This window comes from Diadema antillarum, unplaced genomic scaffold (genome assembly GCF_040938485.1).
Source record: "Diadema antillarum isolate AM-2024a unplaced genomic scaffold, OU_Dant_1.0 seq00002317_RagTag, whole genome shotgun sequence".
In the NCBI taxonomy this organism is placed as follows: Eukaryota; Metazoa; Echinodermata; class Echinoidea; order Diadematoida; family Diadematidae; genus Diadema; species Diadema antillarum.
The window spans coordinates 11440-31145 of record NW_027272939.1 but is presented as its reverse complement, the minus strand read 5'-3'; the positions used below and the strand labels follow the sequence as shown (position 1 = coordinate 31145).

Genomic DNA, 19706 nt, shown 5'->3' with positions numbered 1-19706 from the left:
AGTTTGGTCCATGGGCTCCATGGAGTAAATTACTATAATGTAGTATACTAGTATATCCGCCGTTAGGGGTCCGGGGGGCGTGTTTTTTTTTAGACGGCACAGATTGGGGAAACTAAAAATCTATCGGGGACCCTATCCCTAAACCTAACCCTAATCCTAATCCTAACCCTAACCATCAAACCCTAACCCTAACCCTAACCCTAACCCTAACCCCAACCCTAACCCTAACAGAGACTCCAACCCCAAGCACCTTCTGATCAGGAGATTCTCCCGCCCGAAACCCCTAGCAAACGGGAGACTCCAAGTTGATGTGTGCGAAGCGCGAACTTCCTAGGATTCTAGATGTTCTCTGGTGCTGTCTTAGGCTTATTTTTTCAACATACGATAGAAATAAGTAAGAAATCCTTTCCACCGGGAGACACAGAGCTAGGGCGGGAGAAATCAAATCTCAAACGGGAGAACGGGAGATCGTGCAAAAATGGGTTTTCGGCGGGAGATCTCCCGTCGAAAACAGGAGAGTTGGAGTCTCTGCCCTAACCCTAACCCTAACCATAACCAAAAACCCTAACCCAACGTTTTTCCCATAGGTTTAACACGCGCCACGCCCCAATCTGTGCCGTCTTTAAAAAAAACGCGTCCGGGGGGAGGGGGCGGTCTGGCAACCCCTCCCGCAGTGCCGTATATAAAGAGAGTCTGGCCAACTCGGTTTTCGGCATATGAGATTTGAAGCCTGTGATTGGTCAAAAGCTGGTCCCATGATCTACAGGCGCCATGTCGTTACCAAAGTCAATTACGCGGGCGCGAGCATAGCTCACACGCAGTGCCCATTGTTCATTTCGCGCAGCTACGCGCTAATGTTGCTTGCCTTTAGGACGTCCCCAATATTGGTCACGGTGCAGTGGGTATAATAATTGTCATTGCCGTTGTCTACTTTATCGAAGTAGAAGGTATACACGAAAGATATTTTGATATTATTATCTTACCGCGATAAACTAGGGAGGTGACTCCCTGGATAAACTGAAGATTCGTCATGCCTTCCTGCGCAGCATGGCGTTGCATGAAAGAACCTGGCACAAGTGTAATTGCACACCGCTTTCCGACAGATCTAAAAGGAAGGAAAAAGTGGGAAATCGGAGTGCGACGAGAAAGCAGATCCAAACACAAAAGGAAGGAAAAAGTGGGAAATGAGAGTGCGACCAGAAATCTGGTCATCGAGTAGCAACTCGTTTCTGTTCCAGGTGAGATTCATTTTACAGGTCAAAGGATCAAAGTTAGGAAAATGTTGAAATTCTACTATCTACAGGTGTGATCTATTGTTGAAATATTATTACATAGTTCCTCCATACCTTGGGGATTACCCAATGTATATAAAAAAAAAAACAGTATTGGCATGCCACCATCACTCCAAATTGACACGTACGGAAAGGTTTTGGCTATGATGGTCAAAGGTCAAGTGAAATACTAACATGACAGGATTTTCCCTATATTTTTAAAATGACCGCTCAAAGTATTTGAATTGTCATAAAAGATAGATTAGTCAAAGTAAAAATGCTCAAATTCCTTAATACTTGCTCAGTCTGCGAGTCTTTAACAATAAAATTCCATCCATTCACACCTAGTTTAAGGAAAGTAAACACTCGATGCATTAAATTTTGTGACAAACACGCCATTTTTTTTTCTACCAGGTATGTGAAACTTTCGTGTAACATTGGAAAGACGTACTCCAGACCTGTTAAGAGAACAATATGGCGGAGGTCTACCAGTCGCCGTTATCTTGTATAGGACATTTTCATTTGTTTTTTTACTTACTACATATCTATTCAATGATCATGGCAGTGTAGTTCTAATTTGGTGCGGATGCCACCGAGGATATCCCTCATAACGTAATCCAGGTACTGTCTTCTGCTTAGTTCAATTTCAGATCTTTCTCTTTAAATTATTTTTAAACAATTTGAGATCATTTTACATACCTTAATACGCACTTATCGATGACGTTGCCATGTCGTACATTGTACATAAGTGTATTCCTTTTGAATTACATACTAATGTTTACTAGTAGGCCTTCATGCCAGTTTCATACATATGGGAGTAAATAGGATGGTAATTGATGGTTATGTACGTGCGAATCATTAACAATTGTGGAATTCGTCTATCGTCTGTGCACAGCTAGAATTGTAAATTTATATATCATTTTGTTATACAACAATCTTGTTACCTGGACAACTTGCTAAATACAATATATTTATAGCATACAGTCTGGTGACAGATAATGACCCCGCCATTGTAACTTCCTTTTTTTTTTTTACAGCAATTTATCATGATATTCCTATAAAGGAATTATGCCTATTATTCATCAAGTTTATGTACCTTTGTGTTTGTGTCTATATGAATGTGTAAGAATGATTGCCATGACAGTTGGCTTTGTTCAACATGGTTGGAATGAAAGAATGTCCCTCCCCCAACCTACCCCCCCCCCCCTTTCTCTCTCTCCCTCTCTAAGAAAAAAAAAAGTTAAGCATTGCAGACAGTATGTCCCTTGCGCCTTTGGGACGCCTGCGCGTACACGCTAGTTCCCCAAGCGCACGCGCTAAAACCTTAAGCGCACTGTCCGCTGGGTAACGACATGGTGTCCAATTCATGAGTTGGCCAGACTCTCTTAATATACGGCACTGATGCCGACCAGTGCCGTATATTAAGAGAGTCTGGCCAACTCGGTTTTCGGCTTATGTGTTTTGAAGCCTGTGATTGGTCAAAAGCTGGTCCCGTGATCTACAGGCGCCATGTCGTTACCAAAGTCAATCACGCGGGCGTGAGCAGAGTTCATACGCAGTGCCCATTGTTGAACATGCGCATGCTACGCGTTAATATTGCTTGCCTTTGGGACATCCCCAATATCAATCACGGTGCAGTGTCCTTGCCGTTGTCTATTTTATTGAAGTATACGAAAGATATTTTGATATCTTACTGCGATAAACTGAAAATTCGTCATGCCTTTCCTGCGCAGCATGGCGTTGCGCTAACCGACCTGGCTCAAGTGTAATGATGCACCGCTTTCCGACAGATCAAAAACGAAGGAAAGAAGTGGGAAATTTGAGTGTGACGGGAAAACTATATGATTTTTTTTTTTTTTGGATTCTTCGCGGTGTCTTTCAGACTATCCAAGTTTTGATTCACATTAAGATTGTATGTCACCGCTATAACGTACGAAGTGTCGCCTGAGGCATTTGTCTGTCCTTCATTCGTAATCAATTTTGTTGAAACCGTTGGCCATGAAACTTGACATGATTGTGTGCATGTGGGAGTGGACGAAGTTTTTTTTAGCATATAACATTTTGTGTAAACATGCTCAAAGTGAACGGTCAAAATCATAATGGTTAAAATCTTAAAATACTGCCATTTCCCCCATATCTGTATACAATTTCTGAAGGTGAGTATATGTATTTCCAGACGAAACTTACTGCCCGACCGTGACTCTCTTGTGATTTATTTTATTCTATTTTATTTTTATTTTTTTTTTTTGGGGGGGGGGGGGTGGGGGTCATGGGAGGTGGCAAAGGTCAAGGATCGATGTCAGGTAAAATGTTAAAATTCTACTTTCTATTGTTGAAATATTATTACCCAGTTCATCCATACCTTGGAGATTATACCCAATGTACAAACTTACAACCAAACGCGGTATTTGCATGCCACCATTACTACACAATGACGAATAGGGAAAGATTTTGGCCATGATGGTCAAAGGTCAAGTGAAAATACTAAAATGACAGTAATTTCCGCAGATTTGTAAAATAACCGCTTAAAGTTTTGCCATGAAAATAGATTGCTCAAATTCCTTAATACTTCTCTTTTAAATAAAACTCATCCATTTACACCTAGTTCAAGGAAAGTAAGCACTCGACGCATTAAATTTTGTGACAAATTTTTCTGCCAATAATATGTGAAACTGTCGTGTAACATTGTCAAGGCGTACTCTACATCTGCTAAGAGCAATGTAATATGGCGGAGGTATACCGGTCGCCATTTGGACATTTTTCATTTTTTAAAACTCATTTCATATCCATTCAATGGTCCTGATCACAGTTAATATTTGGTACGGATGTCACTGAGGATATCCCTCATGATTGTTATGTTATCCACGTACTTGTGCTTGTTCAATTGTTCAATTACAGGTCTTTTTTTGAAATTATTTTTAAACAATTTGAGATCATTTTACATACCATTATACGCACTTGCCGATGACGTTTCATGTTGTATATACATTGTACATAGGTATATTCCTCTTGAATTAGGGCCTACTTATACTAGTAGGTCTTCATGTCAGTTTATGGTACTAAATAGGATGGTAATTGATGGTTATTTATGTGCGAAACAGTAAAACTGTGAAATTCGTCTATCGTCTGTGCACAGTACTATCGTATACAGCTAGAACTGTAAATATATATACATTGTATCATTTTGTTATACAATATTCTTGTTCCCTGGACAACTTGTTAAATATACAATATAGCATCGCCAGGGGCCTACAGTCTAGTGAAAGTTTACGACACGACATACATTTTACTGTGAATTCTTCTTTTATTTATACAGCAATTATTCATTATTTATATTCAGGAATTATGTCCTTTAAACAGCTTCCCTGTTGTTTATATACCCGTGTGCTTGTGTCTATTTGAATGTGTAAAAATGATTGATTGTTGGCTTTGTTCAACATGGATGGAATGAATGTCCCCCAACCTACACCCTTTCTCTCCCTCTCTGTCTCTATAAAAAAAAAAAAAAAAAAAAAAAAAAAAAAAAAAAAAGTTAAGCAACACAGTGCCTTGCGCCTTTGGGACGCCTGCGCTAACCCCAAAGCGCACACGCTGAAACCATAAGCGCACTGTACGCTGGGTAACGACATGGCGTTCAATTTATGAGTTGGCCAGACTCTCTTAATATACGGCACTGCCCTCCCGACAAGCGCATACTAGTATTTTTTTTAATGAGGAGGGTACGTGTCCCCATTGGGTCAAACGTACATTTTGGGCTTGGTGGGGTAGCTAGCCTACAGGGTAACAGGGGCGGATTCAGGGATTCCGGAAGGGGGTCAAAAAAAAGGACTTATAACGGGGGCTCTCGCCCCCTTTCATTTGGATTTCATTTTTCCTCTAAAAGAAAAGGGAACGCGCCCGGTGCACCCCCCCCCCCCCCCCCCCCCCCCCACACCGGCCCTCCGCCGTGGTCCCGATCCTCGCTATTTGTTATTAGCGAATGGCAGCGTGCGTGAACCACAGAGATGCACTTGTAGATGGGTTCAGCCTGCCGAGTTCGGCGGGACTGGTGGAGATTTCTACGGCTGTGATCGCAACTCTTGTGTATCATCATCAGGGAGGTGGAACTATAAAATCGCGTCACGAGTAAAACTCGCGTCACGAGTACAAAATTTGTACTTCAATAATTGTACGCGTGTGTGTACGCGGCTGACGGAGTGTAGTGTGCTCATCCTATAGCGACGATGATTGTAGTCCCGTAGGCTCACATTTGTGTAAGTTTTGTATGAAGACTGTCATCATCTCAGTCATACCCATATAGTTTGCTGATATAGGCTGTCACAGACACAGATAATGCTATTTGTGAGTGATGTGACAGTAGGCGTATCTACTTAATTCTACAGATGGGCTGTGCTGTGTAAGTTTGTGGCTATCGATCGGATAGCGATAGCGATGATTCTACTGGCCACTGCTTAGCCTTTGAAATTTGGCGTTTAAATTATAACTTGTTTACTAATGTTAGTCACATAAATTTTATGATGACTTGATGGCACATGCACCTTACCCCTATGACACACACTATCACCAAGTTCTGCCAGAATCTTCAAGGTTGAAGGAAGCAGACTACTGACAAGAAGAAGAAGAAGATAGAATAGACTACAGAATACACAAGGATAAAGTTTACACGGTGTCGGTGTTGATAGAGCATGCTCAGTTTCAGCTTTTAATTTTATTGAGTTCTTCTGTACATCCTCGTTTTGTCCCAACGTCGTGAAATAAAGTTGGTGAGTAAATTTTCAATAGACCTATTATTACATTTAATGTAGGTTTTTATTTCTGCCACTATTTCTACTTCTAGTACTTGTAGGCATAGAGTTCGGGGGCTAGACATAAATGTATTTTATGACCAAAACACTATTTTCTTCATATTTTTTTTTTCAATTTTATAGCGGGGGAGGGGGGGGGGGGGGGGTAGGCCTACATATGGAACTCTAGCCTTGAGATAGGTTAGGATCGTAGAGTCCATTTGAATTGAGTTATACAAATCATTTTAAAGCTTAAACATGTTGTTAAAGAGAGCGGCTCTTTCTAAAGATCCAGGACTACTTTGTTGTAGTCTGGCGACTTTTTGTTGGTTTTGTGGTGCAGGGTCACAAATGGTGGAGATAGGCTACTGCCTTCCCGGTACATGTAAAATCTTTAATTTGGCTATAGCAAATGCCATGGTGAAATTGTAGAAAGTGATAAAAGTGAGGAACAGTCTGTTGAAAATGAAGGAAAGGAAATTCAATCATAGTCTCGAGTATACATGAGTATATATGACAGGATAATGTCTAATAGTAAATTTGTCACTGATTGATTGTTTTTTTATCACTAACACTTAACAGGCGAGATTGATGGTGGATTCCGTCTACCTCCTTCGACTACGAGACCCAGACATTTGGAGGCAGATGTTCACTAAAGCATCGTGTAGCCACTCAAATGATGGGGAGAGAGATGATTTATCATTACTTTCTTCAGCTCTAGATGTAGGTGTTGAATCATAATATGTGCACTCCAGCTCCCCCTATGCCCCCACCCATGCACACACCATCGGTGATCATTGGTCAGAAATTTTTCTAAGAATCCAAATAAGTCCGACCCGCCCTAGCCGCCACCAGTATAGTGGTGGCAATTAGACGGGTTCGACTGTATTAATTTAGAATGATTATGATATGGACACTTGGAGAAATCAAAACATTAACATTTACAGGGACCCGTGGGGTAAATGGGATGTTGAGTACCTGGTTGATTCATGAACTTGATTGTTTTAATAGTGTCACGTTTAGATAAGATGTACAGGCAATGCATGTTGTCGGCATAGAACCAGGAGGCTGTTACTGCATTTTTATTTTATTTTTTTTTTTTTTTGGGGGGGGGGGGGGAGGGATGAGGGTATTGAGTTATTGGTACCGGTATTGCATTGTAGACCTCAATCTCCTCTACATTATCATTTCAATTTTAAATTACTTTAATTTTCAGTAAAGTGTTAAAATCTAAACCACAATGGTACTATTTCACCCAATATTTGGAACAATGTATATTGTATACTGTACATGTAAATTTACTCACATTTGATTTTTATAAATAAACATGTTTTTTCATGAACATTAATTGTTTTGTTTTCATTTAAGCTTAAATCTTAGAAGGCAATAACACCCCTCTGCTTCTCAGCCTACTATATGCCAGTACAAATTAATTCTTCAGTTTGTACTTGAATAATGTCTCCAAAAGATGTCTTAATTCTATCAGCCAGTCTGTGCAGAATGTGCCAAATGTCATGCTTTGGTACATATCAATGAGGAATATGTATGGGAAGGTTTTCTATCAAAATCCTTGTTACTATTAATAACAGGATTCCCTGCCATCCAGCCACCCCCCTCCCTCCCCATCTTAATTAGTCTGGGTTTTGTTTTGTTTTGCTTTGTTTTATTTGTTGTTGTTTTTTTTTTGGGGGGGGGGTTGTCTTCTTTCTTTTCTTTTCGTCGTCTTTTTTAATACTGAAGCATGTGTGTGGACACAAACATGCACAAACACACACATTCAATGATCATTTTTGTTGTTCTTGTTGTCTTTCTGCATCAGTCCAAAGAAGATAAGATATACGGTACATACCGTGTACAATCCCTCTGGTATTACGAATAAGTTTAGACAAGCATGCACAATTTTGTTTCAAGGAACTCCTTGTATTACTAGTCTGGTCATTGGTCATTGTAATTACCTTATTAACTGAACCTGCATGTTTGTTGCATAAATTGATACACAGTACGTGGGCAGCTGGGGTTCACATATAAACTCTTTCTATAAGTATCTCAATTTTCCGGTGCTGTCCATCTCTATTACCGTACTTCTCCACCTATTCCTCAGAATCCATCAGTGAAGTCCTTCATCAGTGGGACCATAAGTGGGACCTGCTCCTGTGTCTTGCTCCAACCTCTGGACCTGCTGAAAACCCGCATCCAGGCGGCTCGAGCCATTCCTTCCGCGCCTGGTTTCCGGGCGTCCTCTCCTGCAAAGGGGCTCATTTCGACCACATTTTCTGTGGTCAGGAAGGAGAAAGTGACTGGATTGTGGAGGGGTCTGTCCCCTGTAAGATTTGTTATTCAGTTTCAGCCTCAACTCATATGTACAAGATACTTAAAATTAATGGTGCTGATTGTAGAAAGCACAGCTGAATCATGCTCTGTTACCTATAATGTCTCTATAATATGCATTGTTTGACTTGTGAAATTATTGGTGTGCATACAGTAAAGGACAAAAGTTAGAACATGGCATCACAGTTGACTCAAACTGCTGTATGTTTATAGTGGACCATGGAAATGCTCCCCCATTGTCTCTTATGTATTCCATCAATTTTGCATTGAAATTTCCACTGTCTAATGTTTTACTCATGGCATAATGAATAATCCACTTTCACTGTCTTTACACAAGGCAATTTCCATGTAGGGGTGCTTGTAATCACACATATTTTGTAGCATTTGATTTCATTTCACTTTGTCAATGATGATAATTACTGGTATAAGGTTTACCGAGCTCAGGTAATTTGCAGTCCATTTGAATCTTTTGAAACATTTGCAGTGTCTACATGAAAGTGTTACGATTTTGAAAAGCAAAAAAAACAATACCAAGCAAACTGAAGCTACCAGAATTGCACACACAGGGAAGTGCAGTATTATAACCTCATGACATATTGATGTTGTTTGTTTGTTTTTAATGTGTAGTCTCTTGCACGGACTGTACCTGGTGTAGGACTCTATTTCCTGTCACTGCACACCATTCAAGACCAGCTTGGGTAAGAGCGATCATACACTGTAAATGCCCCATCATACATCCACATTTCATGGATAAAGAATTATAATGTGTATTCAGCTGTGGAAGAGTTTAGGAATACCAGTTGAAGGTAATGCACCCAAATCAGTGTTGGGTAAAAGATTAAGTACTTTACAAAGAATCATGAAAATATGTCTTTTTGTCTAGAACCGACACTTTCAGTGATACATGTTCTTTGCCTTCTTTGTTCTTGTTGTTTTAGTTTGCATGAAACTTTCTCACCTTCTTGAAGTTGGATTGTTATGACTTTATTATCATTAGTTTTAGTTATTTCATTCTTTATTTGGGAGACCTTTTGGGAGAAATCTGTTCAGCTGTTGAAATGAAGATATTTTGAACTTTAAACTCTCTTGAGGAACCTTCCCTTGTGTATTCTCTTTTTTTTTAATCATTATTATTGAATTTCAGATGGCAAGAATTGACTGCTGCCCAAGGCCTGATTTCTGGTGGTCTAGCAAGGGTTCTTGTAGGAACAGTGCTCTTGCCATTCACCGTTGTCAAGACGAGATATGAGGTTTGCTTGATATTTGCTACCCCTACATGTTTATTCTGAAGCAACGAGTACAGTGTGTCTCGCATGCTGTTTAGCATGTCCCGTATGTTTCACATTTCTGGATGTGTTTGCTGTGCTCTGTCGTTGTGTTTGAAGGCTGTCAATTCAGATTTAGGATGATTGTCAAAGCTTGCATGTTCTCTCAGTGAGATGATATGTATTACCAAAGAACTCTTCACTCGTCATCCATCACACAAAGTTAGCACCTGGGCCCTGCTGATTGAAAAACTTTTAGCAATCATGGTACCTTTCAAAACTTGGTGCTATCATGTGAACACTACAATATACCCACACAGAGCCAATTATTGGTTATTTTTGAGGATGTTGCTGTCACTGATACTATAGCTGTAGACCCTTTTGCAGGACTGGCATTCTGGAAGGTCATTTATCCACCATCTTATCCCATATTCTGACTGACCATTGGGGCACCACCATAGGTTTTACAACCAGCTTCTTCCACTCTTCATGGTCCTCAGCTTTTTGCGGTATGCTATTCCAGTCAGGGCCAGTCCACCCTTTGATGTTGTCTTCTCGTTTCCTTTGCATGTCTGCCTCTTCGTCTCCCTCCTTGTAATTGCTCCTTGTAGGATAGTCTTGGCCAGTCCAGATGATCATGTGACGTGCCCGAACCACTTCACTTTTAATTACGTCTTTTCACTGAAGTCAGGAGGTCTTCATTATCTCACATTTCACACCATAACATTGCTAAGGCCCATACATTAGTTCTTTCCCTCTTCAATATAAAATTAACTCAACTTATTAAACAAATGAAGTCAATATCATCCAAATATCAAGTCAGAATTATTCTGATTTCTTGGTCTGTGTGAACAAATTGCAACTGATTGTGCCACATTGTGAAGACAATAAACGGTGTTGTCCATATTTTGCTTGCCATGTATTGCTGTATTTTACATATTTATGTGAATATATGTGACCCTGCACCACAAAAGAAACAAAAAGTCGCCAAACATGGATTTTTAGTTAAGGACAGATTCTAAAAGAGCATACTCTAATCTTTAAAATGATGTATAACGCAATTCAAATGGACACTCCTAACCTATCTAAATATTGAAAAGAAAGCGCTCACTCTGGAAAAGTGCGAACCGAGAAAAGAGGCTCTGAAGTACAAGGTCTATCTGTCTATTCAAGCGTTTAATCTTTACCAAACCGTGCTAGCTGTGTGATGAATGGGCCAAAAAACAGGATGTAAACCACTGGAGCAACAACAATGAAGGGATTATCAGATTGAATTGAAATTGAGCACACTCTATTAAAATATTCTGTCCATGGTTTATGCCAACTTTCAAAGCAGTAGTGTTATCCTTTCAAAAGTAATCAGGCTTGAAAGTGAAGAGTTTGCAAAGGGTTATCAAGAAATGAAAAGGGGCCTCTAAGACATACCTGATCTCATTACTCTACAAAAAAAAAAAAGGTTGTTGAAAAACTACTGAAAATGCACTTTCCCATTCATTTTATGATCCCAAACTCAAGAATAATGTAGAAGAATAGCTTTTTCAGAAAATATGGAAAAGTCAAAATTGACTTGGTTGACCCGTTTCACCTTTCTTGAGTCCTCACATGAAATCAAAGAGTGTGACTTTTTGTTCGTTTTGTGGTGAACGGTCACGGTGCTAGTGCTAGTGCTAGTGCTAGCCCCCAAATAACAGCGTTAAATCGAGCTCCAACACCGACGGTCAGATTAACGAGGCAATACCGATCAAAATTATCGATCACCAGCACTAGGTGTTGGAATCGCAGCACCGCGAGCTCCGCGGGAATTGCGCGACAAAAAAAGTGATGGCGTGTCATTACAGTCAAATACTAAAAAATGTAGCTCAAATTGCTTAGTTTTAGACATATAGTGAGGAAGATGGATTAAAGTGCCACAAATTTCATCACTTCTTTAAAACATGATTATCCTTATTTTGCTCTTAGGCTCAGATTTATAGAGCCATGTCGAGAGTGTTCGTGTACGTTACGTGGGCGACCACTGCATTAGCATACATGTAGACTTTGCACGTAAAACGTGCATCTATTACGGACGTGAATAAGAGTCTCGCACTGATGGCAACGCTAGCACCAGCACCGAACTTGAAATGACGAAAATGTTAATCCCTAGGGGCTAGTGTTGGTCAATGGCGAAAAAGCACGTAAATCGCTAACACAAACGGCGGAGCTCGGTTCAGCAGACGACATTCAACACCGAGCCCAGCACCAGCAACCGGAAATACGTCATAATTTTGAGGTCAAATCCCAACACCGACGTGATTTCAAGTTCGGTTTTATCGCCGGTGCTAGTGCTGAGATAGCACTAGCACCGAACTTGAAATCACCCAGTGGAAATGATTGATACAGGCATGAGGCACCAATTGAGTTGTGTACGACATCGTGATAGTTACCTGCAAACTACAATATGTACTTTGATTTTGCTGTGTGATCCTGATTCTTATTTATTGTCACTATCTTTTTCTTCAGCATTTGATGAGCACTATATTTTATTTCAAATGTCAAATTGACTTCTAATTATTCAAAACCTCTTTCATTGGGGGAAAAACACTAGATTATAAAAGTGAGAAAAAGGGGGACAGCTTTTTCTGATGTAATTATGAATATTATAAAAATTAGCTGCTGTCAAGTCTGATCTCTCCAAGTACATTGTATGTTAGAGAGGCCAATTTGTGGACATGATCGAGGTGATTAATCCTGAAAGAAAGCGATACTTTGTATTTCCTTTTGATTGGTCCATCCATGCACAGACTATTAGGCTGTAAACAAGTTTCTTTATCTCATCTACACATTCTGGAGCAGTTCGATTATGTATGGTACCGTATATTACTGGAAACTGTTTTTTGTTTTGTTTTTAGTAGTAGTTGTATTTATTTGTGTAAGTAAATGGAAGTTTATCATACATCTTCAAGAATCACAACTGCAGAGTGCACATCATCAGTTTATTAAAAAATCTTTGCCTTTCAGAGTAAATCTTACAGATACAAGAGTGTAGCTGGGGCTCTGAGGACAATTCACAGTCAAGAAGGATTCAAAGGTGAGATGAGTGTCTTTCTACTTGAACTTAATAACAAATTTATTAAGTTCCAGTACAATGAAGTTGATTGATTGAATAGCATAGCGTGGCTTCTTATTTAACAACATCAGGTCAAATGAATGTTGTATAGATCAGCCTTATATTCTAAGATGATCTGAAACAAATGCCCATTGAACAAGATTGTGCAGAATGAGCAACAAATGCTAGAGTCTGCCTGTATACAATGTTGTCAATGTTATTACTGAAGTTAGAAGTAGATGCATGTTGTTAAAGCAGGATGACAGTTACATAGGTACAATTTGTACCAGTATGTGTGCTTGCCAGTTAAGCCTTACTACCAACTTGCATGTCATACAATAGTCTTCAGTTGGAGAAATGGCAGTGACATACATGTAGAACAATCGTTATACTTGGTGAGGTGTTGTCCATGTGACCACTACTAGGGGGTTCTTTTTCAGACCATACCAATGATCCTCAGGCAGGGTTTGTTTGTTTGTTTTTTGTTTGTTTGTTTGGTTTTTTTTTGGGGGGGGGGGAGGGGGGAGGGGGAGGGGAAGGGGGAAGATTGCCTTGGTTGTTTTATTTAGAAACTGCAAGGAGTCAATTTCTTTATAATTCTTTTGCCAGTTTTCAATGTTGTTTGTCCCCTCCCAGGTCTGTATAGTGGATTGCTGGCTACCTTGCTGCGTGATGCTCCTTTCTCTGGCCTTTACCTGGCTTTCTACTCTCAGGCCAAGCAGCTCACGTCATCAGGTACATACACATGTACGTATACACAGCCCTGTCGCTGTCCACAAGTGACAGGGCTGTACCAGTGGGATCTCAATTTTATTTTTCATTGTGCTTTGCTCAACACATTTTACAAATAAAACATCTGCAATGTTACATTTCCAAATAGTAGGCATATGGCTTTTTGTTTGTTTGTCTTTTTCTTGTTATCAAGTCTAAAATAACTAACCTAACAATAATACAGGAACCTGCCAGTCAATCAAATCAAATCAAATTAGATCAAACAAATGCCATCTACAAGGGGTTTCCTGTGGGTTTCCAATAACCACAGGGCTTAAAATGTTGCTTGACCTCAATGCTGAAGTCACAGTAAGGTAGGAATAGTGATTAACATTTTCCTCCCACAAATGTAGAGCTGACACATGAATGTATAAGGTAGAAATTGGATCGAAAACAAGTGGTAACTGTCTTTATCTGGCACATCGTTCTTCCCACCCACTAGTCTCAAGTCAGATGACGGCTCCAGTTCACTTCAGCTGTGGCATTGTGGCTGGTGTTCTTGCATCAGCCGTCACCCAGCCCTTTGATGTGGTGAAGACGAGTATGCAGCTGAAACCGGCCCAGTACCAAAGCTTTCTACCGACCGTACGGCAGATTGTGATGGTATGCTGGCTTCTCTCTTACTGTGGCATGTCAAGATTCCTTAGATCCATTGATGTTCGATTGGATTAACAATTCTTAAAATAAACAATGCAGTTATTGGTATTCGTCTGGGGTACTAAGTAGAAATCTGCCATTTTGTGGAATTATTTGTATGTTTGTTTGGTTGTTTGGTTGTTTTAGTGCCATACACAGTGTTACCAATAAATGGTTGGCAGTCATTTCTAGTGCTTTAAGGAAGAAAAATTTTATTACAACAATGAGCTGAACAGTGCATCAGCATTATGAAATCAGCGCCTCTCACACGCTATGTTTAGACCATGATCTCAGTATCACACTTGTGTGTAATATGTGCTAATGTGTTTACAAAGTTGTACATTGTACTTCACAGGATGCATTTGAGAGCAGGAACAACACAGACCTTTTTTGCACAAGCAAAATTACACTGCTTCAGTTATTTCATAGCTTGGTTGTTCAACTGGATTTGAATTGTACCTTGTGTAGCATGATGTATTGACAGTGAAGAAATTGCAACTGGAATTTAGTTGCTTTTTTTTTTCAACTGGAATTTAATTGCTTTTTTGTTTCTTCATTTATATACTTACTATACTACTATAAAACGAGGAATGTTCGTGTGCATTTTAATTTCGTGAATTTCGCAAGATTTCGCGAGATTTCGCGAAATTAAAATGCGCGCGAAATTTCTTGTCTGCACTATGTGCATTGAACGCCAGTGGCAATTCGGGAAAATTTCATGCCACGAAAAAGGCCGTCGGCTCCAATTCGCGAAAATTTCGTGCCGCGAATATATCATGTTTTAAGGTATATTGCATCAGTTGAAGCTCCAGTGAGAAGAGAAAGTAACGGATCTAACCAGTCAAGGCATTTAGAGTGGATTTATACTCAGTAACTGAGTTACAAGTGTATCACTGCCTGGTCATCAATGGTCAAATTCCTTTCACATTAGGTTGTTGGTCTACAAAGGGGAGGGGATGGGAATTGGCTTTTCATATCCAAGGGAGTGTATTTTATAAGTGTACAATACATTTGCACGTGTCAAAGTTAATCTACGCTTCATTCTGTTCATGTCTCCTCCGACAGCGATCTGGGGTGAGAGGTATGTTTACCGGCATGGTGCCACGGTGCCTCAGAAGAGCTTTAATGGCCGCACTGACATGGACCGTCTATGAGGAGGTAAGTTTGTGTGGAGGTACGTTTGTGTGGAGGTACAGGACTCGGGGGTGGATCCAGGAATTCCATAAACAAGGGGCGCCTTTACAAAATTAAAGGGCCAGGGGGATGCACGAACCCCATTTTTTCTTTTTATTTCTTTTGTTTTAACTAAAAATAAAGGAAAGGCACGCGCCCGGTGCGCTCCCCCCTGGATCCGCCACTGGGACTTGTATGTCCCTTTCTGTAGATGCCCACCAAACTGAAAGGATGCTGTCTTGTACATCTGGTATCCAAAGAGAGTTGTGATGCACTGCTTCCTGCCATTGCATGCATAAAAATGAAAGAATAGAAAAGACTAAGGGTTCTAAAGATTTGAGGATTGGTACTCTTCCTGATGGATATTAATCCGTTCAGGATGGACTGATTTTGCTACAACATAGACCCGTGCCCGAGCATACTCGAGACTCGTTCTCAACAAGTTGGAAACCTATGCTTTACTACACGTATCATTGATACAGTGCGCCTGATGATTTAGAAGCAGAAAGCAATTTACATGTACCAGTGCATTGTTAGAATGCAGTGACAAAAGTCACGCATGGAACTTCTGTACCCACCTGATTCCACACATACACGTAAATGCAACTAATGCTTTCTTGGTTTCCTTTTCACAGAAACCATAGCCTTGCAATGGCTATTTTCATTGGCATATGTTTGTAATGGGAAAAAAAAAAGTAACATATAAAACTCTTCCCTAGCCTGGCTTTCCCCTTTCTTGTGTTATTTGTCTTCATCATTATCCCTGATTCATTGATACATGCACAGCACTTGGCATGTCCATTTAAATTTACTGTCGTGGAATAGATGAAAGGAGGGGGAAAAACACAAACAGACGATGAACAGTGGGACACATTTAATTTTGTTACAACATGTACTCGATGTTACCCATGACCTTGCAATGTCCAGAACAGCTTTAATAAAAATTTAATAATGTCCATGCAATAGCATTCCAGAATTGGGGAAGATTTAGATGTCATTGTGTGTTAACATCGGTCTTTATTGCACTAACTGTAGCTATAGTTCCAAAACTCAGCTGCAACAATTGTTTTACAGTGATGTCATAACAGAAATGCAGGCACATTCTATTGATGCCATGGGAAGACTGATACAGAAAGCTCTTGTCAGTTGGGGAAAGATACAATTGTATATCGCAACAACTTCAAAGCTTCAACCAACCTTTTGTATTTGACTGGTGAGCTTTCATCCACTACTGAGGATTTTCTCAAGCTAAATGGTGCCCACATAATTGACTCTGAAATCCTCTATTGGCCAAGGAAGGTCAAAGAAGCAATCTGAGTCAGGAAAACAAATCCTGATATATGAAAATACACATTGTTGCCTATCTTTGCTCCAGTGATCCCAAAGTACAATGTATCACCACACAGGCAGCAAATGTGTGGCAAGAATCAGTCAACGTGGGAAACTATGAAGCCAGTCAAATACACTTGCAATTTTGCATGGTACATTTATCATTTCAGCTCTCAATTATACTTCGTATTATCTAAGCAAGTCATGCATGGTACTACTGTAAGACATAAAATAGGCATTAAAGCACAAGAGTTTACTTCACAATCATGAAATACAGACATGCGTACTTCTAAAATTGTATTTTTCCCCTCCCCCAACAACAACAAATCTACATAAAACTGTAGAGAAGACAAGAAAGCATGACAATGTAATACCAATAGCTAATGCAAGTAAAAAAAAAAATGCATAAACTGCTGGCTTAACATGTATATGCAGGATATAAACAGCCTGCAAATATTGCCCAGATATGTAAACGAATGACAAGTCGATAAATAATTGTTTGAAAATACTGTAAAATGATATCCCGTGGATACCTGCGTCTATCGATAAATTATTCACATCATTGTGGTCTTTCAGGCCTAGAGCAGATGAAATCATTGGGATACTTGATGACACATGTGAGCTGCCAAGCAAAGGACGTTTGCCACCGATTCACTAAAGGGGATTTGACAGGCTAGATACACACCTACACTCTCACACACACCTTTCAACTCTCACACCATCATTTTATGAAACAAATTATTGTATTAAACCAGAAATGTTTACATACATTTTCCATTTTGCAAATTTTGCGAGAGGCAAGATTCACTAAATTATTGAATGCATGCGCAAGTTCGTGTTTACACTGCAGTCATGTAAAAGTCAGTTGGAGCTTGAATTTTGTCACTTAATGATGTGTATTTGTCATCTTTTCAGTCATTGTCATCTGTTTTATTTGTTTGTTTTTCTTGCAGATGAAGGTGAAACTAAATTTAAGGTGAAATGGAGTCCGGAGCCACTCACTGGACACTCTATAAAGGGTGGAGGGTCATTTAATTTCTCGGCACATTACTGGCCAGTGGGAGGTGGTTGATGGTCAATTGAGCTGGTTAGAGAGGTCAGTGCCTCTGACCACAGACAAAGGACAGAGCTGGGGTAGAACAGGATCGAGTCTATGTAGTGGATAATGGCTGTGGTGAAGGGAGAACCCAGTGGTTGCTGGTTTCTGCACTAGTTGACTGATGTTGGAGAGGACGCCATGCCAGTTTCAGGAGTGGGTCTACCATATCGTTTGAAGGAGAATTTTCTCTTGTGTCTTCATGAGGGCAGTAAAAAGAAAATGTTGCAAATCATTGAAATCCTATACATGATGTTTTGAAAAAAAGAAAAGGAAAAAAAAAAAACTATTCTAAAGAGGCAAACAGGGTATCACCTGACTTAGCAAAAACAAAAACAAAAAAATAAATACATCTCGTTTAGGGAGAACATCAACAAAGCATTTCTGTAAAAAATAGACCCTTTTGATGCTTTTTTGCTTTTTTTTTTTAAACATAATAAGCAGATTTGTAGAAGTTATTTAGAGAGTATAATAATACATTACACACTACAATGTATAGGAGAGGAAGGAATCAACCAGTCTTATCATGCTTGCATGCACTTTCAAAACTGCCACTTTTGCCATGTTGATCAATGGTGAGATAATGTCATGGCGCAAGTTTCATGATGCATGCACAACATATTTTCTCCTGTGCCGGTACATTGTAGGTTACATATTGGTAGTCAATAACATGCAGCTGATGTGTCTAGTTGTCCAAGATTATCTCACAGCTAGTCAGTGATCTTCTGTGCAATGTGCTTGAAACATGTAGTATAAAATGCAGACAGACTGATAGCAGTAACTCTCAAGTACAAATCACTTATTTTTTATTTATTTATTTATTTATTTATTTTTTTTTTTTTTTGGGGGGGGGAGGGCACTTTCTGAATATTTCATGACCCTCATGCAGCTTAATGACAACTCTTACTGTCCATGATGAAAATGGACCAATAAAACTGAGAGTAATGTAAATGATGCTATTTATGATTAAAAGTACAAGTGTTCAATACACAGTAGGAAAGCTGCATGTAGATTTTTCATTGAAGGGGCTTTGAAGTTATGAATCTATTTAAGTGCAAGCACCCTTCATTAATATGTTGAACGATGAAGTCATTTGGAACTCCACAACAATCAGTATAAAGGGTCATTGAATTTACCCATAGGACTTTGTACGCTCATTGGTAATATTTAAGATCCTACACACTACATAAAATGGTCAACTCTCAGTCAAAAAGTGAAACACTGCTGCTTGGTATTGTGGGATTTTTATGGAGTGCTCCAACTAGCATTGAGCGGGGAAAGTTTCAAGGAGAGATGTACTTTCCCAATATGTTTGTGTAGGACCAAGACAGGCCCAAACAAGAAAGAAGGAATTTCTGTAATGAAATGTGAGTAAACCTAACAATTGGTGCTGTGCATTATTAAAACTGCATCAATAGCTACACCAAACCATCAGCAGGTTAATCATTATTTCGATTTCCAAAAGACTGTGCACAGCAAGTTTTCGTGTCACATCCCTGGTCACAGCCAGTGGTAGACTTGCACACAGCTCGCTCAGCTAGATCCACTTGCAGGTCATCGCACTCGCTGTGACTGTGCACTTTCACAACTTATTGCGAGCTGCCTTTGCAAAAGACGAATGCTTGTTTGATCTATACCCACGCAACGCTAGCGGTTGGCAGCCACTCATTTCACCAGCAGCCTTGTAATATCAGGAGAGTTGATCATTGTATGGAGTGTAGAATCTTTGGTAATATAGTTGAACTGTTGAAGCTACTGCAAACTGTTATGCACAGCTCGACCCCGTATGGTTTTCATGCATACATCAATAACATCCCACACCCTATGGTTTGAGAATGGAGAAGACGAACTTGAGACCAAAAAAAAGATCGATGAAACCACAAATGCTTTCCATGCCAGACGTGTTTGACACCAATGTGTACAATGCCATGAGATTTTTTGCGGCACTCAATACTTACAGCACACAAA

At 39.8% G+C, this 19706-nt stretch overlaps 1 protein-coding gene across 1 annotated transcript; it reads left to right on the top strand.

The window, feature by feature from the left end:
• The first annotated feature begins 5470 nt into the window (after positions 1 to 5470).
• Positions 5471 to 18129, top strand: LOC139714563 (mitochondrial glycine transporter B-like). Its single transcript, XM_071626257.1, has 10 exons — positions 5471 to 5524; positions 6638 to 6778; positions 8157 to 8378; positions 9011 to 9081; positions 9528 to 9633; positions 12646 to 12715; positions 13370 to 13468; positions 13947 to 14107; positions 15206 to 15298; positions 17596 to 18129. The coding sequence occupies exons 2-10, from the start codon at positions 6647 to 6649 to the stop codon at positions 17620 to 17622; spliced, it is 981 nt and encodes a 326-aa protein (XP_071482358.1). The 5' UTR covers positions 5471 to 5524; positions 6638 to 6646; the 3' UTR covers positions 17623 to 18129.
• The last annotated feature ends 1577 nt before the right edge of the window (positions 18130 to 19706 follow it).